This window comes from Leuresthes tenuis, unplaced genomic scaffold (assembly GCF_036924035.1).
Source record: "Leuresthes tenuis unplaced genomic scaffold, fLeuTen1.0.hap1 SCAF_21, whole genome shotgun sequence".
Classification (NCBI taxonomy): domain Eukaryota; kingdom Metazoa; phylum Chordata; class Actinopteri; order Atheriniformes; family Atherinopsidae; genus Leuresthes; species Leuresthes tenuis.
Window position 1 is genome coordinate 25,360,421 of NW_027325375.1, and position 25,587 is coordinate 25,386,007.

The window sequence follows — 25,587 nt, forward strand, 5'->3', positions numbered from 1 at the left end:
TCAGGCGTGCGTGTAGCACTGCTCCTGAACGTCTCCTCCCCTGTTTCTGCAGTGTTACTGCTTTTCCTTTTCGCTCATCGTTTCTTGTGCCAATGCTGCCCACACCGCAAGAGTAAGACAAGACTTTCATTTGCATAGCACCACACTCCTCTTTTTTGTCTGCCACCATCCCTCTGTTTGATGTCCATCTTGTCCTGATCCGTGTTCTGTGTGGTTTGCATCCTCTAAATTCTTCTCCATTCATTCACGCCTACTCTCATGTGCAGTTCTTGCTTTCTTGTGTTACCCAGCTCAGACTGAAGAGTACGGGGATTTTTTTTCACTCAGTATATTTTTCGGATACAAAAGAAACACTTGAAAACCCTTTTTTTTTTTACAAAAAAAAATCGTTTTAGAAGAATTTCTGGCTGAGACAAGGAGGGTGAATGAGGATAGAGACAGTAATTTAATTTATTATTTTACGCATCAACAATCGCACCTAGTCTGGATAGGAGAGAGCTGGAAACGCATTGTGGTTTTTGAAATATCACTTAGCTCAGCGGAAGGTGTCGCGGTGATTCCACAAAGGAGATTCATGAGAGGAACTAAGCGGACTGTGCTAAGTTTGCTGAGGTAGGATACCTGTCCGAAAAAAATAGCGGAGAAGCTCAGTGGAAAGCTATACGCGTCATTTCCAAGACACCAGCGCAACAAGCCAAGACCATACACCAGTCTGCTGTGTGAATGGCACACGGGGTGTCTTCTTCTGTTGAACTGGTGCAGGGTAGCCACGCTGTGACCAGGATCCAGCCGAAATTCCTGGCTTTCTGTGAGTATCTGCTGTGCGCACCCAATGGACCGGACTATTTGTTTCTCTTGGAGAATCTACTTGAAGGGATAATCGTCTTTTGTCTGCATTTGTAATCTAGTTGTCTCAGAACCCTTTTGTAACATTTAAATTTGTGTGTTATTTTAATTTTTTTATCCCAGTTGCTGAATCAGCTGGTTTTCATATGTGGCTTTATAAGCTTCTCAAAACTCCTATGGAGACTGCTGCCTGCCTAGTTGTTATGGTGGCTTTAAAACTCTCCTTAAATTTTGTTAGATTAAAGGAAACCTGTCTTTCCACAGAGAAATATAAGAGATAAGTTATTTTACTGAGGCCACAACTTCCATTCTGGGCTGACTCACTGATAACTGCACCTAGGTGAGTAATGCAGTTTCTCACCATATTTTAAAAAGGGATAATATATACAAATCACAAACCACATTTCTGGATGAGCAGCTTGTTTTTCTTCTTTATTCTAGCTTCTAAAGCTCATGTCTGCATGCAAATCAATAGCACAGGTCAGTTTTGCTCAGACCATTGTCTTTTGATTGTGGGTTTTGTTGAACGCAAGATCTTTGTTTTCCTTCTGTTTGTTATTGTAATTGCTCTTTTTTTCTTTAAAACAGAAATGGCATTTGAGGATTCTCAATTCAAACTGGGACTGTCACCATTGCCAGTCAAAACCAGAACAGGCATCAAAGTGTGGTGCATTGTGTACATGCGTTCATTTGCCGACCTTCGACTTCTGCTTAGCAGACAGGAAAATATTTGAGGATTCAATTATCATAAATTTGTTTGGGTCAGATGTTTTTTGTTTTCAGTTTTAGATAATTTTGGAATTGAAAATTTAAATGACATGAAATGGAAAACTGGTATCTTGCTGGGCTTATATAACTTGTAGAGTTATACAATACAAATAGGGTGCAACATTTCAGTTGTATTGACCACAAAAGACCTTGTATTCTCCAGAGAGTTTAGACATGCTCCTCAGATTGGAGGTATCTGTTGCTACCTGGTGATTTCACTGAGAAATACATGTCGCTGAACGCTGTTTGATGGCAGCAGAAGAAATGGAGAGAAATAGACACTTTTTCTCTATTTATAGTTTAATCAAAGAAATCTTCATTCCTGCATCCCCACCAGTTGGAGAGCTTGCTTTTGCCATAGAAACGTCACCCACTCGCACATTTGTGCCGGGTTGTGTGCCAGATGAAAGCAATTGTTTTTTTTTTTTTTTCATTTGTGTTTGATGGCAAAGAAATCCATCCATGCTGTCAAGCAACAGAGTTGTGGATCCCCTGATTCTTCCAAGCAGTCGCAAACGTTTTACAGTTTGCTGGTTTGCTTGTTGCTGTCCGTGGTGCTGATCTCACTGGCGTTTTGCTGTGATAAGCAGACAGGTGTCGATCTGTTGCACAGGACTGTTGTTGTTGCACAAATACAGTCTGTTAGTCATTCATTTAGGAGCTGACAAAAAGATTTGAAACTTATTTTCTGCATCTGTCTTACGCTGCTTTCCCCTGAAATTAGGCCTTGATGGGAAACGTGCACTCCGGTTACTCAGGTCATAGTGGAGAATGCAGCTTTCCTCTGCTGCATGTCAATGAGAGCATGTGCCAAACAATAAGCATTGTAAAATCTCCCCTGCTGTAGGTAGAAAACCTGTTTTTGAGATGGAGCTGTTCTTGAAATTTTAATTAGGTGGCACCACATTACATCACGGGGCATTTCCCGCCCTCTTTCTCACTGTTCACACAGCTGCAGATGTTAATCCTCTCGATAGTATTGATGCTGTGGTCTATATTGTTCATCCAAAGCTGTTAGGATGCTGCTGCCAAGAGAAGCACTGTAGATTTATTTTAAGTTGTCCCCTGATATAGCTTATGTAATGTGCTAAAACAGAGGGGTTTACTACATTTTAGCATTCAAAGGTATATTCCACACTACACTTGAGACGCATGCTGGCTTTCCATGAAATTCCAGAATTATTTCTCCTTTAAACAGTAAAGAGGACTGCCCAAGAGCAAAACTATTTTCTTGTTATTTTTATTGCCAGCAAAAAATTATTTTTGGAATCTGATCTAACTTGACTGTATGCAGTGGACTGAGTCAGTTTTTCCCTCGATACTACAGGTGCAGAGGGTAAAATTTTTACTGCTGCTCAGCACACAATGACCACATTATATGTGTGGGAGTCGGACCAGATTGTTCAATACCAATGACTCAACCATAAGTAGGTGCCAATATTTCTGGCTCCACAAACTCGGACTGACCAAAGTGTTGGATCCCACATAATTTGCATTAGAAAAAGCATGACTGCGGGTGCTTCAGTGATGTTAAACCTTTCCCTGTAAGGGTTATGTCAGGAATACAATCATGAATATTTGACTCAATATTAATGTAGCCATTTTGTCCACATCTCAAAATCTATTTTCTTCTTTCTTTCAGAGGTTTGAACAACCCTTCAAATGTGATGTGGTTTCATCTCCAACATTAGAAGATTCCAAATATCAGCACATCACCATGAGTTTTGACAAACGTATCTTGAACTTCATTCCTCCCATCACCCCTTATATGATAACTGCTCTTTTGCTGGTTCTTCTCCCGGGAGTTACTCGTTTCTCCCATGGCAGCTCCAGCCATGAAGAGGTTGGCAGCACCCCAAGTAACTGCTCCAGTGAGGACAACTGCTCAGAGGGTGTGGTGCTGCCCATGTGGAATCCCCAGAACCCTGCAGTGGGTGACAAGGTGGCACGTGCCATTGTTTACTTTGCAGCTCTTATATATATGTTCCTGGGCATGTCCATCATCGCCGACCGTTTCATGTCTTCAATCGAGGTCATTACTTCCCAGGAAAAGGAGATTACCATCAAAAAGCCGAACGGTGAAACAACTACAACTACTGTGCGCATCTGGAATGAAACGGTATCCAACCTGACCCTGATGGCGCTGGGCTCATCAGCACCAGAGATCCTGCTCTCTGTCATCGAAGTGATCGGCCATAATTTTGAAGCTGGAGCTCTGGGACCCAGCACCATCGTGGGCAGTGCTGCATTCAACATGTTCATTATCATTGCTATTTGTGTCTATGTGGTCCCAGAGAACGAAACCCGCAAGATAAAGCACCTGCGGGTATTTTTTGTCACTGCGGCCTGGAGCATCTTCGCTTACATCTGGCTTTACCTCATCCTGTCTGTGGTCTCGCCCGGAGAGGTGGAGGTTTGGGAGGCAGTCCTCACCTTTCTCTTCTTCCCTCTCTGTGTGCTGCAAGCCTGGATTGCAGACCGCCGTCTGCTCTTCTACAAGTACGTCCACAAGCGTTACCGTGCTGACAAAACACGTGGCATTATCATTGAATCAGAGGGAGATGCCATGTTCACTAAAATGGACTTGGAGATGGATGGACAGGGTGCAAACTCTCACACTCACCCCCAAGAGGCTCTGGATGGAATGCTTGAGGGGGTGGAGGAAGGTGGAGGGATGAGTGCTGAGCAAGATCAAGAGGAGGAGGCCCGTCGGGAGATGGCACGCACCTTGAAAGAGTTAAAACAGAGACATCCAGAGAAAGACATGGAGCAACTGATTGAGATGGCCAACTACCAGGTGCTGGTCCAGCAACAGAAGAGTCGAGCCTTTTATCGTATTCAGGCCACACGCATGATGATCGGAGCGGGAAACATCCTGAAAAAGCATGCCGCTGACCAGGCCAGGAAGGTGGTGAGCTGCCATGAGGCCAGTGGGCAGGAGGAAGATCCTAACACCATCTACCTGCAGTTTGACCCCTCTCTCTACCAGTGTTTCGAGAACTGTGGCTCCCTGAAGCTGTCAGTGAGCCGACATGGCGGAGAAAGTGGCTGCACAGTGAAGGTAAGAGGAAAAATAAGGACAGAAATATTTTTAATGCACAAGGTGCAACTTTAACAGCTTGGGGCATACAATAGTAACCAGTCAGCATTTTCTCATAACTCCTCTCACTGAATATTTAATTAAGTTTATTTCCCTTTTGTCACACAGGTGGACTACAGGACAGAGGATGGTACTGCCAACGCAGGCTCAGATTATGAGTTTGCTGAGGGCACTTTGGTTTTCAAACCCGGTGAGACGACAAAAGAGTTCACCGTTGGCGTTATTGATGATGACATTTTTGAGGAGGACGAGCACTTCTACGTGCGCCTTAGTAACCCACGTATCGTGCACCGAGCCGAGGTTTCTATGCTGGAGCCAAACTCTATCACCTCCAGCAACAGCACGGTGGGTATCTCCTCCCACATTCCCCCGAAGGCTGCCCTTGGCAACGCCGACATTGCCACGGTCACCATCTACGACGACGACCACGCTGGCATTTTCACGTTTGAGACCAAATCTACGAGGGTCAGTGAGAGCATCGGCAACATGCAGGTGAAGGTTCACAGGACGTCCGGAGCGAGGGGGAAGGTGGCCGTGCCATACCACACTGTTGAGGGCACTGCTAAAGCAGGGGAGGACTATGAAGAAGTGTCCGGCAAGCTGGAGTTTCAGAATGACGAGACCATGTAAGGAGCGGTTCCTCTTTTCTACGTAATGCGTTATTGCTGCTTCTCATTACTTAATTCAACATCACATCCCACATATTGGTTATATTAAACAGTCCTGCTAGATTACTGTGCATTATCTATTCTGGTAATGGTTGCAAGAACTATTTTTATGCGTCACAGATACGTTTGCTCTCAAAAGTTTAGATCTTTCAGGGGGGTGACGTGGGAGGATAAGAGGATATAATTATGGAGCAGATAATGACACATTGTGCCTTATGTAGAAGATGAAAGGAACAGTACTCTACAACATCTAGAATGCAGCTCTTTGGGATTTGTGATGATGTTATATACTTCATTGTAACGCTGTACAGTAGACTTCGACGCAGAAAACAGGAAATGCATGTGAGTGACAGAGTAGCAGAAAGAAAATCAGACAAGCGACTGACACAGGAGCGCGGAGGGAATGAAGGTTGAGCAGCTTCTGAAACAGGTGCAGAAGATGAAGCCTGTGAGATTATTTTAATAAAAGAATTCATGGATACACCAGCAGAGAGGCAGATGAAAAGATCAGGGAGGAAGAGTGCTCAAAGAGAGAACTAAAAGTGTGATGTTTTCCAGCTTTTCTCTGGCAGGTTTTGTGGCAGGGTTGGGAAACGATGAGTACATGTGTAGTGTTTACTTTATAATGCGATGGGCAAAGAAGCCTAACAGTTACATACAGTGGGTACAACTTACTTACTTAAAAAAAAAATTCAAATGAGTCAAAGTCTTTACAAAAAAATTACTGCAAACCAAAGGACAAAACAAAAGAATGAAATGTGTCAGATGAATCTGTCTGCGCAGGGCCCGTGTGTAGGTGTATTGTGTGGGTCGGCTGAGTGGGAGGGAAGGCAGGTGAATGCATGGTGTCAAAGAGAATGCAGATCTCCCTATTTAACTGTTTCGCCTCACAGTGGAGGTGAGATATGAATACATTGGGCTGTGTGCTTAGCAGTTTGCTCGTGCACTCTTATCTCTGCATTTGCTTGCTATTCACACAGAGTAGTCTGTGTGTATTATTAAGGCTGTACTTGTGCTGAGTCCACTTAAAATCTACATCAAACAAAATGTTGCTCCAAATGGGAATTGAGAAGAGCTTCTTTTGCATCCTTAGCAATTAAAGAGAGTGAAGAGCAGTTAAAGGGGTCCCAAAAGTTCTCAGCACCGTACAGACCACTACAGAGGCTGCAGATAATGAGTCAGTAGTGTATAACAATGTGAGATGAGAGGCCAGCTGCTTGTATCTGCATTCAAATGGAGACAGAGCGGTAAATGAAATCCTTAACTACTGAGGCAAGATCCTGCTCATCAGACTTTAGCAAGCCCACAGTGACACAAGCATCTGGACACTTTATGTAGGAATTATGCTTCTTTCAACATTCATCATGCAGCAAGAGAGGAAGGACTATAGAGAGCAGGGAGACCAGCGGAGCTGTATATTTTGCTACCAGAAACTGATGAGAGTAATACAAGATGCAGATGTAAGGAGAAGAACCAAAGCAGTGCTCAGCTTCTCCTATGCTCCTTGGGTTAAATTGCAAGTGAGAAATTGAAGGAGATTGCAGGACTGCTTTGATCATGAGTGGAAAAAGGTTCAGTTTAGATCTTAAGTCGCAATTGACAGCAGTAGCAAAGTCATATATACGTGCCTATCATATAAGCTGAATATAAATTAACTTTATATTCATATTTATATGAAAAACAATCCCCTTCATGTTTCACCTGAGGGTGTTTTATCATCCTAATGTTGATCTATCAGGCCAAAAATGGCCATGTTTCAACTGCTCAACAAGAAATCACTCGGATTGTTCTGTGTTCCCTCTTTCATGATTTTTTTCATGAGGTTGTTTAATGTGAATCGGTCAGTCCTGTTTATACATACAGGTGAAACCCATCACTACAGTATGGGACTTTTTAAAGTCTTCCAGCTTTACATCTAATGGTGTATTTGTGTCATTAATCATATGAACTTGGACCCACAGGTAAATGCTCCTGTGTGCTCCTTGCTGCCCAGCAGGCTGCCAAAGTTCACCTTTGAAACAGAGCTTCCTTTATTGCCCGAGTGTTTCCCTGGGCGATCGGGACAAAGAGCTGACACTCAGCAGCAGGCCTCCAGGCACCTCTGTGTTTGTGTTAGTTACGGTGTCTCAGGCTTTGTGTGTCTTTTTTGTCTGTGTATATCTGCCTTTTCCTGCTGATGTTTGAGCGTGAGGAAGAGCAAAAGAGGAGGAAGACAAATTTTAAAGCCATCTTCCTGACATGGAGCCAGGAGGAACAGTTGAGAATCTCTGCACGCGGCTGAATAATAATTTACCATCTAAATTCGGCACTGCAGTAAATAGATTATGATGTACAGACACAAACCTCTTAGCTAAAATAAACAGGCTGACATAGAGAACCATTTTACATTCTGTGTTTATGGATTATAGGAAGATCTGCACAGATGCTTTGATGCTTGCATCTGTTTTTGTTCATGCCTCAAAATTTGTGCAAATGTACTAGTTCAGGATCAAGTGGATAATGGGGGCAGTTACATAAACTAAGATGAAAGACATGCTTTGGGATTGGCTCTGAAAAAGCTCTGATATTGTTTATTTCTCACAATTAATGTAGGATCAATAACATCCTGGAGAACATGAATAAACAGGGTGCAGCAGAGTCAAGGCTGGCTAACACATTCAGAACAGCTGTTTGCAGCTCAGAAATCTTCTACTTTTTCTAGAATCATCAAGGGAGAAGGGGAGGTTTGCTCCATTTAAGCTGTACTAATGTGAGGCATCCATTCATATAGTTTAAACTAAAAGCAATCTAATTTGAGTCTTTTTTTAAATAAAATTACACCACGCTTATTCTTGGAGACGATACTGCTCAAAATCAACCATGGCATTCATGGCCAATTCAGACTGAAACAGCTCAACAAGTATTCAAAGCAGCGTTTTGTGCTACGAACAATTCATTGATCCCTGAAGAATGAATCGAAAGGATTTATGTGACCCTGGGTAATTTTTTCTAGAATCACCTGAAGGACAAAATTAGCCTCAATAAAGATTAGATTTAACTGACATTAAATATTTAGTTTCTTAGAGGACGAATCCTTTAAGGAGGATTTTCTGGCTTAAAAAATCATAAAACAAGGGATCAGAGTTTTACCAAGTTAGGTTTATTTTTCCATTCCTATTCAAGATTATAAGATTTAATTATTTGTCATTTCCCTATGTATTTGCATTCATGAAAAATAAATAATAGGCAAATAATATCCTTTATACTAAATTATCATAAAAATCCAGTTTGTATCTGGAACTGGTCAAGCTACCTTTATCTGTATAGCAAATTTAAAACAATGGAACGTTACCTTGCTTTCTATTCAGCGTAAACAAAAGAAATATATGATATGAAACAATGGTAATAGTATTAGTCAAAGTATCCTAGCTCTCTATTCCAGCTGCAAAGTAAATAGATGTTGTTAGATGTTGTTTTTTTTCCAATTCTGTTGATATTTGTAGTTGAATTTTTGATGTTTTGAACAAAGCACTTTTGAGAATTTGTTTTATCTTTTGACCTTTACTCTATTGCCAACATGAAGCTGACATTACTGGCTTTAAGTTACATTTGTGGATGAATGTATTCCCCCTTCAGGATGAGGTGCACCCCTCTGTAGAATCGCCACTTTAACGTGGTGGAGGGGTTTGAGTATCCCCATGATCCCGAGAGCTGTGTTGTTGGGGGCGTTAGCCCCTGGCAGGGTCTCCCATGGCAAATTGGTCTCAGGGAAGGGGTCACACTAAGAGCAAAGACCTCAAAGGAGCGGTACCAGACTGGCCTTTCAGTTGGCCTCAAGAATGGAAAACCATTTGACAACTCAGAAAGGGAAGGCAGGGACCTTCCCAGGTTGTGCTTGTCCTGGTGGAAAACTTCTGACCCGAACTGAGGATATTGTCAGGTGGTGGAAGGAGAACTTTCTTTTTCTCTATCTGGCTAGCATACCCTCCATTGAGGAGGCAGAGTCTGGGGAAAATTCATCCATCACCTTGCCAGAAGTCGTTGAGGTCTTTAAAAAATGTACTGGCAACAAAGCACTGGGGATGGACAAAATTCGCCCCTGAGATGCTAAAGACTCTGGATATGGACCCTGGCTGACATGCCTCCTTGATATTGCATGTCTGGGTCAACACCTGTGGTGTGGCAGACTGGGGTGGTGGTTCCCATTTTTAAGAAAGGGAACCAGATAGTGTGATCACACTACTCAGCCTCCCCAGGAAAGTTTTCTCCAGGGTGTTGGAGAGGAGGCTCCGACTGATTGTCAAACCTCGGATTCAGGAGGAGCAGTGTGGTTTTCACCCAGGTCGTGGAACAGTGGACCAGATCTTTACCCTTGCAGAGGATCATGGGAGTTTCACCATCCAGTCTACATGTGTTTTGTAGACTTGGAAAAGGCCAAGTACTTTTTGCCACTAAAATTTCACTTCGCATGCTATCTGCCATTTTCTTTAAATCTTTTAGTGTGTTTATTTTATTGATTCTTTTTTTCCCTTCTGGTACTTGCTGGTGCCACAGAAAGTAACAAGCTTCTGCTTCACTGACCGCAGCATGTAAAGTAGTGATGCTCCTGTCACATCAGTCAGACCAGACTGCTTGATTTCCAGGGTGATGAGTCCAGCTCTAGGCCCTCTCAATCTAACAGCAAAATGGGGAACTGGCTCAAAAATGTAATCATTGATTTGTTTCCAGAGATCAATTTTATTTTCTTTTTCAATTTTTTTCAAGTTTATCCACAAAAATGTCTACATAGACAAAAAAATGTTTCAATGTATTTTGTTAACTTTTCTTGAAAACAGTGTTTGTTACTTCTAAAAGGCAAAAATATTCCATATACAGAGGTAAGAAGGGTTTGATGTTGGAGCTATACATGACTGCCAAGCATAGCCTAACACCTGTATCTGCCAGTGATGTTATCAAGCAACTTTACTTTTAATTTTTTTTTTTAATTTTAAACAGACCCTTTAATAACACACAGTGACCCAACTTGAAGGAGCTGGAGCAGTTTTGCTTTGAAGAATGGGCAAAAATCCCAGTGGCAAAATGTACCATTATCATAGAGACATACCCTCAGAGACTGTATTGGCTCTACAAAGCACCGACTTTGGGGGTGAATGCATATGCACAAACCACTTCTGTTTATTGGTTTTACCGATCATTTTTGTAGATTATTTCACATAAAATGCAACCCCCCAAAATGCAATTTACATTACAGGTTGTAATGCCAAAATTATGGGGTGTGGGGTGTACTTTTGCAAGCCATTGGACTGCATCAAAATATCATATTCCTGGATTACCAGGTGGCGAGTCCTCCGTTCCTCAGAAAAATCATTTAAAGACTGTAAAAAGGCTGCCCTCTGTTTCTTGACTTTCACATTAAGCTGTTAAACCACATTTTCCAGGTGGTGGTGATGACACCACCTCCTCTGTGAATGAGAAGGGGATGGTTTATTGACCCAGGTCTAACCCTGAACATGTGTCCGAACCTAACCAAACTGTAGCTGATAATGAAAGTAAAAACAACATAGAAACAGATATAAGAGGCCTAATATTTGCTGGAAAAAAAACGTTTTCTTTGGAAGACTTTAGGGTTATTCTCCTAATTGAAAATCTTGCATGTGTTGTTTTTGTGTATGTTTGTTTGTTACTTCCTGAATTAAGAAAATCTGCTAAATAACTTAATTTTACCACAGTTTCTGTGGCAACAACACACAGTGTCAACTCATTACATGCCACCACCACATAATGTGTTGTTGAAGGGCTCATGCTTATTTCATGCTTTCCTCTGAGATCGTTCTCTTCCCAGCAGCCAGCTGTACTTTGTGTTCACTGCTAATGAGCGCGTTTAATGGTAAGACACTAAAATGAGTGAACCCTCTCAAAGCATCAGCATTTTGTAATTGTGGCTTTAGGCAGGGTACCCTGCCACTGTTAGTATATACCACTTCACATAAATACAGCTTCACAGTAGCAAACGGTAGCATGGCTGTGGATTAACAATGAATTTGAACTGCTTTACATCACACTTGTCCTTTCCTCTGCATTAGAATTCAGATCTCATTACTGAGCCAGTCTTTATTTATGCTGGCACACAATTTTACTAGTTCACGATTTTAGCCGGTTGGTCATTTATCACTGTTAGTGTCAAAAACCTTTACTGCCAATATGAATATCTTCTACATGACAATCCAGCAACAGAGAGGAGACACAATTATGTTCCTATTTTATCTGTGAAGATATGCAGCCCCTGGAGCTTGTAGAGATTGCACATCAGCCTAAGAGACTTTTCAGTAGTGTGGATGTGTGCAGACACACTGGTTAGATTCACTGCACTTTATTGAACAGCATTGTCAGGTTCAGTCATAAGAATCTGACACACCAACATGCATTCACTTATAGTTCTTGTGGTTCCTACTGACTTAATTTTTGACAGGGTCTATAGGGAGGGCTGGAGCTGACAGTATGCCAACATATAGAGGGTAGAATTCAAATGAAGTGTGCTTGGGTGAACACAGAGGCATAAAATCCCTCAATCTGAGGCCTGTGGGCAGTGTGGAGTTTCCAGTCCTCATGACTTTCCATGTATGCCTTTGGACTGTTGGAGGAAAGCAAAGGATCTTTCACAAACTGATACAGAATGAGGAGAAAATTTAAAAAACTGTAGAGTTGCCATACAAATCACCTTTACATAGCCCGTCTCTCTGGAGTTTTATGGTCTTGTCTACAGAGCCTTTCCACTCAAAGAACTCTCCCTGCTGATTTGCTCCTTTCTAAGGTTAATTCAGTTAAATAATTAAAAACTAACCTTCTCTTACTTTCAACAGTCTCTCAAACAGTGTGAGACACTACAGTTTTAATATGATTTCTAAAAGGAGACAGCCGACTGCAGTGTAGAACGGAGATCAAACCTCAGAGCACAAACAATACAGTCTGTGTAACAGATAAGACAACCGAGTACTATATTACCCACTGTGGCTTTTCAAAAGCCATCCCAGCAGTGCAGGCGACAGGCAGGCAGAAATGACAAAAGCACAGGGAAATGCAATATCCCTGTTAGAGAGAGCTTTAAAGGCCTGATAGAACCTAAGAAAACCTGTAAGAAATCTGGACTGTATGGTGAGGAACATTTCAGCTTGGACAGAGACTCTTACTTGATTTCTGTATGACAAGATCAACCCTAAATGTTAATTTTACAGGGAGTTGGGTGGTCTTGTGTTAAATGTGGAGGATACCCCTGAAGCATGCCACTGAAGCATCACTTTTGATGTGCAGGAATTCAGAAGCCGGTAAAGCGACAGTGCCATGGCAAGGTGGAAAATGTAAGAGAAGCTTTCTGCAAAGGAAGTTGGACTTAAAAACAAGTCTTTAGCTGAGGAGGCAAATGTCTACACCACCACCTCCCACAAAACCCTCCTATGTTACTTAAAAAGTCAGTTAGACCTAAAAAGTCAGCACTATGAAGTTTTCCTGTTCTTCTGCTCTTGATGCTGCCAATCGGTCACTTACTGCCACAGAGGGATAATGCAGCAATTCACAGTGCATTGGATAGTGATTGTAAAGGGTTACCCCATGCGAAGGAAACTAACATGAAGGGATATTGAAAAGTGTCAGAATGTGATGAGTTAACAGTGCATTTTGGAAAATACGTTGCCATTTTACATTTAAATACCAAAAATGTACGAATATAAGTGTTTGAATTAGACCATTCCATGTGTTTTACCTGGTAAGGTGTTTGTTCCCAAACCCTTACCAGGTATTACATTTTTATCCTTAATCCAGTATTAAAGTCCTTAACCTTAACCATGTATTTTATTCATCCTGATGCACATGTGATGTATGTGAAACCAAAGAAAAGTTTCATAACAAGAGAGAAAAAAAACGCTAGTTACAGGCAAACCAGCTACAGAATGAAACAGTGATATCCAAATGAAAGCACTTCTTCAGTAACAGCTATACCCCGCTTAGGGTCAGTGTAACCCTACTCTAACCCTAAATACCTGCTCATATGTTGGTAGATGAAGGTAATATTTAAACGTTAGCCTAAAGTTGTTTGAGCATCTGTATAAAAAGGTGCGTAAGGCATATTGACACTTTCCACATTTGGAATATACATGTTGCATCTCTTTTTGAGTCACATATGCACATATTTTAGAAACTAGGACATACATATTGTAATTTTTTTTGGTTTCTACTAATATAAAAGGACAACGTCTTTACCTGGTAACTGATTTATGAGCTTGAACCTTTTATTAGAAGTCACATGTACAACATGGAAATGGTTTCAGGACATATCTTCAATAAATCACTAAATCCACTAAATCCATGAACTGATGTTCACACATTAAAATGAATAGATATATGATTAATTAAAGTAAGCCAAAAGGTTTTTGATTGGTCATTTTCTAAATTTTTGGGCACAACTGATTCCTGTTATGTCCAAATTACACGTTTAACTAATCTAATTTTCTCTAAGTTCAAGCATTGTATCTTCACAGACATGATAAGTATCAACATTTTCAGATGTTGAAATGTTGAACATAAATCTGTCTATTTCACATGGATAAAGCATTTCCTTTAATCACTTCATTAGGTTATTAGTGACTAGTTAGGTTTAGCCCTGTAGGGCCAGACTTCAAGACAGTTACAAACTAAAATTAAGTAATAAAGTAGTTTATCCCACACAGTAAATGTTCTGTTGTTTTTAACCTTTTCTGCTCCAACCCTTTAATCCATCGTCATGGCATTAGTGGGATTTATGCTTCAGATCCACGCAGAGTCTTGTTTGCAGTTTAGACCCCAAAGCCGTGGTTGAAGTCTGTTTTGCTGCTTCAGACAGTGGTGACTGAAAAGTATGGTTTTCTGATGTAATCCCAGTTCTGTGACTATGCTGGAAGTTAACAAATGAGCAGCCACTTTTACCGAAACTACTATAACACAGAGAAGGGGACGATACTAGAGGAAACAGTGTGTCAGATTGTTGAAGTTTTTACATGGACTTGCAGAGCTTTTAAAGTGAGAAGATGGCTGCAGGCAGAATACTGTTTCTTGTAAAACTCGTTAAATTTACGTTAAACTGGAGCATTATGTTCTTCAGCAAAACATGTGCCTTTTAAATATATACCATCTGAGTTGTTTCGTTCTCTGTCGACATGACATATAGATACATTTCAAGGGAAATCAAGCTGCTGGGAAGCCATGGCTGAGGCTAGGAAGTAGGGTACATATTGACGCCGCAGGCTCATCAGTGTGGCACTCACGCATAAAATTTGCTTTAGTTTGGTAAGTTAACTTGTGTTAAATAGCCTCACAGAGTTTGGCAATTTAAGTGTCAATTTCAAACTTTTCCAGAATCTGAATTGAAAGTTTGTTCAGTTATCTTCACCCCACTATTACCAGAAGGTAGAAGCTGATGGGCTAACAGCTGATGTAATGTAATGATGGGATGTTTATGATTTAACCACTTGATCTACAAGTGTTTGAAGTACTTAAGAATCTAATATGTAAAATATAAGATACCAGGATCCATCAGACTTCTTTCAATGTATCTTGTCAACTGAAGTCAGTTTTAAATTTGTTCACCTTTTGCATTATAGTCCACTTTTGTTTGACATGAGTGCAAATAAGCATCAGACTCTGACATCAGATCTTAATTACCAACTAATCAGCCTAATGCATTATATAAACCCACTTCCCGATTGTCTTTTGACTGCCTTTCATTTCTAGTTTGTTATTTTGAATTGTAAATGGTTGCCAGATCTTGAGCGGTTATGTTGTGCTCATTTGAGTAGGCTCCACTACTGCTGCATGAGCACACTGTATAGAAACTAGAAACTCACATTTTATTCGAAGACCTTAACAAGAAGCCTCAAAGTAAGCTTACCAAGTACATAAACTCTTTTGTTCCCATTGCAAGGTCTCTAGGCTGTACTGCAATTCACTTTGCTCCCACTCTCATGACTCTCCCTGACATTAGACAGCAGATGACGTATCACTGGTGTTTAAAATAATATTCTTCTCTTCTGCAAGCAAACGCTCACCCTGCGTGTTGTCAGATCCTGAGTGTATATGTGTAGACAGAAATAGACAGCCACCCACATATCATTAGGGAGATAGAGGGAGAGGGGGAGAAAGACTGACTGTGACAGTGTAGGAGAATGAAGCAAGCTAAAGAAAATATGGTGGTCTCAATTGGACACCGCACCATCGTATGTTTGTGTGGCACACAGATTTAAGACCACAAAATGTATGTCTAAATAAGACAGAAGAGCCAGCTTTGACCTGCGTGGATTTCCACGGAGAGTTAGATGATAAAATCAGTATATATCTTGAAGTGTGTGGGAGGGTTGTAGCCTATTTCACTACACTCTTAACACTTAAAGATGTAGAAGGAGTCCGCCCTCTTGTGGAGTGATGGGAAAATATATTTCATTGTTTTATTTGGTTCTGGATTACTGGTTATTTGTTAATTACTGGAGCTCCTGAGCTTCTATCCTATTTTCTAACACATCTGTTTCATGATTCATTGTGTAGGCAGACCACCTTTTAGCTACACTGGTCTGAATGTCTACAAAAGGATGGAGGTAGCTTTATGAAGTGCTCTTGTGAATGTGTGCTATTTCTGACAGACTTTAGGTAACAGAGGCTCGCTCCTGGTTAACTCATATTCACAGCTGTTGCCATTTTATTATTAATCTATTACCCCTCTCTTTCATATGTCTTTGGTTACTTCCTCTGCCCCCAGGAAGCTGCTAAACGTGAAGATCATCGATGATGAGGAATATGAGAAAAACAAGACGTTCACAGTTGTGTTGGAGGAGCCCATACTGCTGGAGGTTGGACAGAGGCACGGTGAGTTGAAGACTACAGCAGCAGAGAATTGTTCCTCCTTATTTATACTCTGCATCAACCCCTATCTATATTCTATTAAAATCCTTGGGTGCCAATTTTATCATCTGACATAAATTCTTCTTAACTTTAAAATTGTGTGCCTTCAATTTGTCGTATTTCATGACCAATTTTTATGCTGGAGGCCTAATTGCTGGAATATAAAACAGAACATGTTAAAGTAGTTCAGTCTGGGCCAAAATTTATAAGGGACAAAAGCTAAGGGGTTTAATTGTCAATTTTTAGATTTCTACATGCATTTATGGGGGCTGTAATTCAGTGAGTGGACTCTGATTTATATGGTTGATTATGCATTTTAAAAGGGTGTTCTAATATTTGTGAAATCTAACTGACTTTTTATCCATGTCATGAGTCAAGCTTGTCAGTCAAATTATCAGGGAGCCTTTTTTTTCATCATGACTAGCTATCAGTCAGAGGAGATTCATACAAAAAGAAATTTAGTCAGATTGCATCATTGCAATTCTCCAGACTGACTTTCATTGCATTTCACCTCCTTGACAACAACTCCCTTCATGGCATCATCAGGAGACATCCCAGTTTTTACATCTGTTCCACTGTGCAGGAGACACTAATGATAACAAGACAGCAGTGGGACCAGAGGATGTGTCAAAGATGGGTTGTCCCTGCCTTGGAGAGCACACTAAGCTGGAAATAGTCATTGAGGAATCTTATGAATTTAAGGTAAGTCCAAATGGGCAACTTTTCACCTCAGAGCCACATCAATCCCCCCCAGTGATGTCCTCTTATTTTGGAATTGTGCCGATGAACACAAAAACTGAGTTTACAAATTTCAACTTTCAGCAGAAAAACAGCAGCGCAGCGTTCTTTGGACTTCTGAGCCACAACTTACAAATCCTTGAAATAATTCATAGACACTATTAGAGTACACAGACAATCCAAACAGCTCAGATACTCGGGAGATAGTGACGATCAAGTAAAATCTTACCCCAGTTTAGTTCTGTCACGGTATTTCCTGTTAGACAGTCAGGGATTAATATTTAACTTGACCAGGGATGTGTGATAAATTATAAATCCTGCTCATGTAACTTGTGACTCTACCAGGGTCATTCACTCAAATTTTACATTCACTTTTAATAGCCGACTAAATTTAAATAAACTGTATCATTTAGCGGATTGGGGTATTTAAAACAGAATTCCATTAATTTTGTATTGTAAAATTGTCAAATGAATAAAGATGGTCAAAATCAATGCAGTATAGGCAGAAACATTCAGATGTAAAACAATATTTCCCATTAAATTAGCATGAGCTTGTTTATTTTTGGCTGTCCGTGTCTGTATCGTCTAGTTTGCTTTGCAGTCTCCTAATCCCAAATGAGATCATCCTGATTACATCACTATGACATCACCTTTATTATACTACTATTACAGCCACAGAACACATTTTCCAGCAGTTTTCACAGGTTTACATTTCAGTCGTCTTCAGGGGTAAACTGATCTCCTGATGTAAAATGAGTATGCGCCCCTTCAAGGCAATTTAAGAACGTTTAAGCTGCAACATGATATTGCACTGAGACTTCAAGTTCCAGTACGATGTGCCATCTCTTTTCCCTGCACCGATGTAAAGCAGCTTTACGCTTGCAAAGTGCCTTAGACGTGAGGGATAGTGGGGTTTGTGCTCCCTCCGTTTCAGTGATTCATTGTGCACCACAATGGGAGGAAAAATGCTCTTTATTGCATCTTAAGTCACCACATCAGCGTCCCCTGTGTCGTACATTGTCAAGATTATACTGATGCTCTATATCTCAAACCTGTAAATGTACCTTTTTTTTTCTAGAGCACGGTGGACAAGTTGATCAAGAAGACCAACCTGGCTCTGGTGGTGGGTAGCAGCAGCTGGAGGGAGCAGTTTGTTAGTGCTGTCACTGTCAGCGCAGGTGAGTTGCAGCATCCTGCAATGTGTCATCTGTTCATCCCCTAATAACCAGACATGCAGAGGATTAAAGCACGCTATTTGGATCTGGCCCACCAGCCGCCTGTTGTGATTTGTTTTTTTTAGATACAACCTCATTAAGACCTCATATGTTTCAGTTTGAAATTGGCTTAATCATCTTTTTTTTTGCTAAATGTATCAGATAATGTATTAAAGAGCTTCTTAAAAATCCTTTATTCGTAATCCTGATACATTTTGGTAATTCTGAGTTTATTTTCTGCATCTATTTGATCCTGACAGTTGATTAAAAATTCATGTTGTGGTGAATTCCTTATGAGGCTCTTCATAGTAGCTAAACTGACTAGCTGTGCTTGAACAATTAGTGGCTTTAAAGAATTCATGACTATGGTCACCCTTTCCATTTTGCCCTTTCAAAATCAATTTTGTTTGACTTTCTGAACCTTTTAGATCTGCACTGAGGTACAAATGTGAAAGCTAAAAGTTTACTTAGACACGAGAGATGTGTCATTTTGGTTCTCTCTTGTCAGCATCAGTCACATTTGCATGCAGAGTGTGTACATAACTAGAGTTCACCTCTGGCCATTCTGTGGCTATATTTGAATCATGGATGTCTTTCAGATTAAATGACAAATCCCAAACGGCTAACATTTTCAAAAGGTCCAGTTCTAAGTAAGAATATCAGAACATATAACTGGCCACTGTAAAACTGATGCAACTTAACTGTAAATTATATGTACTCAACAAAATAACTGGCTGATGAAATTACCTCCACTCTGTAGTGTACACAGCAGTTCACTCAGTTCTACTGGAAAAGGGTAATTTGATACTGAGTTTCTTCTCCTTTTTGAATGGCAGTACTCATTCCAGGCAAAATCACTGAAGGGTCAGCAAAGAGCAGTAGGCAGATAGGAGTTTTTGCATCAGTTTGTTGCCCGACAAACCCTCATTTCAGCGCATCGCATATTTTAGTTGTTTTGGTTTGCTTTTGGTAAACCTTTAAGTACCATTAAACAATGGTTTCTGTATTCCAGCACTGTGTTGTTAGACCACTCTCACTCAGATTAGTATTTTTGTTTTCCTGAAATAAACTTTCTCTGTCATTTGGCAAATATGATGCCATCATTGCTGTTTTGTGTTTGCAGGTCATTCATTTGGACTCATACATACAATCATTCATACTTAACGAAGATTGGAAAATAGGGCCCAGATTAAAAAATATAGCAATTTTGCCCAATTGGATGGGGCACAGTCTTGATACAATCTTTAAAAGATTATATAAAAGTTGGGAATTATGTATGTTTGGTTTTCCCCAAATCACTCAGTGTAATAAGCTTTGCATTACCTCTGATCCATAATGCGAGCAGGCACCTTTAGAGAAAATATGTTATGATATCATGTACTATAATGTTATAGGCTGACCAAAGTAATTTATCTGAAAGTATGTTAAACTGCTCCTAAAACTAAATGAAACAGGCTGCAGCTGTGGTGGTGAGAGCAGTCCAGTGGTGATATGATTTTGGTCATCACTGTGATTGTGGCTGTAGTAATGGTTGTCCTTTGTTTGTCATGTCAGGGGGGATGCACTGCTTTTTAAACAGTGTGAGACTAACTAAATGCATGGATTTTGTGTGTGAATTAAACTGAACTAACTGTATTTAAACCACTATATTTTTGAGCCCTTGATGTGTATTTTAAACACATGTCCCATCTGGTTCAAGTCCCATTTGGCTAAACTATGATTTTTCAGTTAACACTAGCAGAAGCAGAAAATGGTGGTGGTGCAGTGCAACTTTGTATTAAAAGAGAAATTTGCAACAGTGTGTAGCTAAAAGCAGCACATTGTTCCATTCTGCAGTGTCTGCAAAGCATTTCTGCCCCAGTCCTGCTTTCTTATGAATCAGGGGTCAATAGAAATTAAATGTGAGAAAATGCCTAACATCTTTATTTAAAGAGTTTATAAATAAAATGTGTGAGTATGGAAACTCCGGTGTCACAGCTGGATCACTTACAATTAGTCAAATTCTGCCTCACCTAGGCTTTAATTAGGCTCATCAACAGAAAAAGCAGAAGCCATAATTCGGGTTGTATATGTGTATTGTTGTCTTTCATGCACCTCCTTCATGTCTTTACCAGGTGACGACGATGAGGAGGAAAGTGGGGAAGAAAGACTGCCATCCTGCTTTGATTACATCATGCACTTCCTGACAGTTTTCTGGAAAGTCCTCTTCGCTTTTGTCCCACCAACTGAATACTGGAACGGCTGGGCCTGCTTCTTTGTCTCCATTTCCCTTATTGGCGTTCTGACAGCTGTGACCGGAGACTTGGCCTCACATTTCGGCTGCACTGTCGGTCTCAAAGACTCGGTCACTGCGGTGGTCTTTGTTGCCCTTGGCACCTCTGTTCCAGGTGGGTGTCTGTGCTTTAAATCCTGTATACCTGCTCTTTACTCCCTCTGGGCTTTGCTTGTGCAGAAGAAGCAGCTGCTTGGTGGGGCTTGTGTAACCTTCGTCACCCTGTGCTGTCAGAGGAATTATCTCTGAAGCTCTTGTCTTGCACATTAACAAGCTGTAAACAAAGAAGATCACTGTTTCACTCGTTAATGTCAGCTTGTATTCCCTTTTCACTGTGTCTTAAACACTGTCGCAGAGAGGCACAAAGAGAGTATCTAAATTAACTTTGAAAGCTTTTACCTTAGTAAACCCTTCAAGCTTGCAGATGAGCTCAGAACAGCAAATATTAACTGGAAGGAAATCATAAACTTACAGTGGTCACAGGCAGTCTTGGACAATAACATATATGACACTCATTTTGCTTGAGAGACATATTCTATTGCTGTAATTTATATGTACCTACTACTGTATCTTTAAGTCTATGATTAATCCGACAGAAAAGCTGGAAGCCATTTTAAGAACAATCTTTTGTTAATCCTTCACCATAATTTCTTGGTTTGACAGATTCCTCAAATAGACTGCTACCTTCTAAAAAATGTTGCTGGAGAATATGAGGTGTATATGTAGACTATGCCTTTTGGCCAGAGGTAGATGAAAACATTGATAGCAATCTTGCCTACACACTAAACTGCAACTAGGAGGAAAAAGTTATTCAGTTTAGTTTAGCATCATGATCATAGGGGTGCTAAGCTAGACTAGGGTAAGAAACAAAACAAAATCCACCTTACAGCACCCAGTAGTTAAGTGTTTTACTGGCGTCTAAAATGATAGCTGCCTGTGAGTTTAAATCAGTAAGTTAACCACATGTTGTACTAAGTAACATATAGTCTTTTATAGCCACAGATATATACATGGAGAAGCCGTGTCCGGTCTTGTGAGATACTGTACATTGCATCGGCCACCATCTTGTTCCACGGGTCTGGCTGTGGGTCCATTCATGTTACAAATGCCAAACTTTTGTACTGCATTAAAATGCTCGACATGTGTTTATTTTAGTATATTTTGTGTATAAGTAATGGGATCTTAATCTAACTGTCTGTCTTGATCTAATATCTTATAGGTTCAACATCTTGATATCCATTAAGGAAAAAAAGAACTGCTCTAATGGATACTCTGCAACAGAGTGCTTGTTATCTGTTTTCTTTTATTCTTTTAGTAATTTAAATTTAAATGTAAAGATTATTACAAAATCCCATTGATATAGTAAAAGAAAAATAAAACTTTGTTGAGTTAATTTTCCTTTTTCTTTTATTCCATCTAACTTAATTAAGTTAAGTTGTTTCAATATAACTCAAATTTCAGTGAATCGGTTGCTTTATATGCTTTAAAGGCATATCTGACTATTAAAACAAACCAAACAGCCTAAAACGTTTACTGAAATTCAGAATGCTCAGATGTTTTTGTAGTGGATTCAGTCCTTAGAGACTTGTCGGCGAAGCTTCCTCTGGGCCAATATGAGACTGATTAACACCAGCAGTCAAGAAGGCATGTACATGTACATATCTATGATGATTAGTAACATGGCACTTGACTATGAAAGGACCAACAATATACTCTTCCTCAGATTCCTGAACTTAGCAAGCAAAATAGCAAACACAGTCTTAGACTGACACCATCTACCTGAGCTCATGGGTTGCTGATTATAAGTTCATATCTAACTATATTTAAACATGTTTCAAAAGGATTTGGCAGAAATTATCAAAGTAAAAAACATTTTTTTATTATCTTATTTCCATATTGCCTGTTACATGTTTTATTAATTAATTTAATCAATAGCACAGACTAACGCTGACAAACTAAAAAGGGAAAACCTAAATCCTTGACCCCATATTCGGAGGGGAGCCGATGGCTCTGTTATTCCTCGTGGGAAATTTAGCTGACAGGGTTTGGGTCCGCTTGTCTCTTCGGGGGGGAAGGGTCACAGCAGATCAATACAAAGTGGTTCTGAGCAATCACGTTTGTCCGATGAAGTAACATTTCTTTCTTAATAGGAGTTGTCTCCCCCAGGATGACAATGCAGCTATCGACTGGCCGCCAGGCTTCATTGAATGCTTTGATGAATGTGAAAATGGTGTGAATTATATGCTGTGGCCCTCACACACAGTTAGATCCAAACCCAGCTGAACACCTACACAGAGAGAGAATATCTTTCTGAAGAATAGTACTCCATCTTCTGAATAGAATTAGTGTTATAAGTTATAATGTGCCTCCAATTTGAGGTTGTGTTAGAAACTGTACTCAGGTCATGTATGTGAAGACCATTTCTCTTATTTAAAGAAAATCCACCCTCTTCTCTTTCTATTACAGACACGTTTGCAAGTAAGGTGGCTGCCATCCAGGATCAATATGCCGATGCCTCGATCGGAAATGTGACAGGCAGCAACGCAGTAAATGTATTCCTCGGCATCGGGGTGGCGTGGACCATTGCAGCAGTTTACTGGCACGCCAAAGGCAAGACATTTCACGTAGACCCAGGCTCCCTGGCCTTCTCTGTCACCCTCTTCACCATCATGGCGCTGGTGTGTGTGATGGTGCTGCTCTACCGCCGACGTGCCAGTGTGTCGGGCGGAGAGCTCGGGGGCCCACGGACAGCCAAGCTCATCACCTTCTTCATGTTCCTCTCCCTCTGGTTCATCTACATCCTGCTGTCGTCCTTGGAGGCATACTGCCACGTGCCTGGATTCTGAGGCTGAGGGAAGAGCACAGAAACAACTCCTCTCCTTGTTTTTACAGTCTAATGAACATGTTTTTTCTGTCTTTGTCTATTTTCACAAAGGTTTATAACTATTTGTATCTTTAGTTATTACTAATACAGCACAATATCTGACTGACTATGAATCTAAGGACTGTGGAAAACTCACTATGCTGTGAAAGTTAGCTTTAGCCAATGAAATTGAGCTTTTCTCAGCTTTGTTTTCCTTTTTGAAATATTATGTCACACAGGACATTTATCTAATCATTGTTATCAGCATAAACTGCATCAACGCCCACTTTCACTTGACAAATACAGCTTCAGGCATCATTTCTTCTCTCTGTGTGAATAATTATTTAGGTTTTTTGGTGTTGAGAAAGCACAAGTATTCAAAAGTTTTCTTGTATTTTGGTGTGGATTTAAAGATGGTGCATGGGATGAGATTGTATAGTACGTATAGTAAGATGAGAGGCTGAGGTGAAAGGTAAAACATTTTTGTGTGATGATATTTGATATTCAATCTATACATTAATTATTCATTGTATATCATGTAAAAGACAAACATCGTGCGTGGGAGTTTTGTGAAAGACTTGGTGTGTTTATTTTTGCACGTTCTCAAATTTATAGTTTTTTGGTAATCTATTTTGAAGTGCTGTATGTAATATTTTGACATGGCTGTTGAAGTGTTGACGTGTTCCCGTACATGTGAATAACAGCTGTATCATACACTCTTCACTGCCCTCTCCCACAAAGCCTTCTCAGTCAGCTTGAGATAGCCAAGTCTTAAAAATGCCTTTTTTTTTCTTGTATTTATTTTATTTTTTTAAAACAACAGAAGTCAACCTGGAGCAAAGTGCCCGCTTCTAATTGTGCAAATTCTTTGAGCGCATTTATAGATTTTACATATGTGTGTGAGTATGTAGTGAGTGTGTGCGCCTCTTCTCTGCTGCACAAATTAGTGAAAGGCGTGGCACCGTCTCCTCTTTGACGCCACAAGTGGTACAGGGTTGTTAAGGGCAAAAACAAAAACCCAAAAAGCATTGGAGTCTTCATACAGATATGAGCAGGATGCCTGTTTATGTCTGTCATGCTGACACTGTGAACATTTTTTAACAAATTAGTTTTAGGAAAAGCACAGCACCTCACAGAGGGACATGTTTCAAATGATATGAAGAAGAATCTGTGATAGCATAACCACTAACCAGGTCCCTCATTTGACCTGAAAAATGTGTTAAAAGGGAAAACATGTTAAGTATTTATCGAGAGTGTCTCCTTGTGTCATGCAGCAGTTGATACTGAAGTTGTTTTTTATTTAACCTAGAGTGTGTATAGCCAAATTTATTGTAACTGTACAACAGTAGAGGTATTTCTATGATCTATTTTAGTTTTATTGATATGCACGTTTAATGTATAAAAGTGGAAATAAATGTTGCTGATTTATGATGCCATAAAATGGCCTGTGTCTTTTTTTTCCTCTGATATTTTCTGGTATTCTTAGAAGAATCATGGTGTTTGTATTATAGCCACATTCAAGCTGTTGTTCTCTTCTCTATTCATGTTGTAATGCTACACTATAAGAAATAAGACCCACTGGAATCTAAAAGAATTGGTAAAACAATTTTCCTTCACTTTGTTTAGATGGATTTAAACACATTTTTTTTATTAGATTTTAAGTGTGTGAACTGACACTGATGTTCGATGTTCACAATCACAGGCCTGGAGCACCCTGTGGCTCCGATACCGCAGTTCACAACTTGGTTTTCCACCCTGGCACCAGGTTTATGGTACTAGCTGTGACATCAACTAGGTAACAACACACTTTCAGCAAAATACATAGAGTAAGAAAAAGACCCTGTTGCTATAACACTTTAAGTTTGGGGAAGGAAAAACACAGTACAGAGGAAGTGCAGGAAAACCATCCACAGACAGGACAAGAATAAACATCAAATTGGAGTTTACTGCTTGAGAGAGCTCAGAAAAAAAACAGGATGATAGACATTCATTGCTGCTATTGGTAATAACCAATAATTGGTAATAACCAATAACCCCTCTGGTTCTATTTATAAAGTTTTACTAATCTCTTACTGAAGTCTTGGATGTTTGCAGTCTTATTATTATTGTACATTATTACACAGATTTATACTTGTTAATGTAAAAATTCCATTTCAACGACTTGTATTTATCACCCCTAATAAAACTAATTTCTAGTAATCAATATAGATTAATGCATG

The 25,587-nt window shown here is 40.1% G+C and overlaps 1 protein-coding gene across 2 annotated transcripts; it reads left to right on the top strand.

Annotated features, from left to right (window-relative positions):
• slc8a4a (solute carrier family 8 member 4a) lies at positions 1-24,797 on the top strand. 2 transcript variants are annotated; one of them, XM_072375359.1, is made up of 8 exons: positions 1-112; positions 3,257-4,675; positions 4,823-5,340; positions 16,139-16,245; positions 16,865-16,983; positions 18,098-18,197; positions 20,348-20,620; positions 22,972-24,797. In XM_072375359.1, the coding sequence occupies exons 2-8, from the start codon at positions 3,332-3,334 to the stop codon at positions 23,349-23,351; spliced, it is 2,841 nt and encodes a 946-aa protein (XP_072231460.1). In that variant the 5' UTR covers positions 1-112; positions 3,257-3,331; the 3' UTR covers positions 23,352-24,797. The 2 variants fall into 2 exon arrangements, with proteins under 2 accessions (XP_072231460.1, XP_072231459.1); XM_072375358.1 differs by lacking the exon at positions 1-112 and adding an exon at positions 119-808.
• The last annotated feature ends 790 nt before the right edge of the window (positions 24,798-25,587 follow it).

Coding starts and splice junctions, on each gene's coding strand:
- slc8a4a (XM_072375359.1), top strand. CDS start 3,332: ATGAGTTTTGACAAACGTATCTTGAACTTCATTCCTCCCATCACCCCT. Junction 4,676..4,822: donor AAAGTGGCTGCACAGTGAAG/GTAAGAGGAAAA, acceptor TTTGTCACACAG/GTGGACTACAGGACAGAGGA. Junction 5,341..16,138: donor TTTCAGAATGACGAGACCAT/GTAAGGAGCGGT, acceptor CTCTGCCCCCAG/GAAGCTGCTAAACGTGAAGA.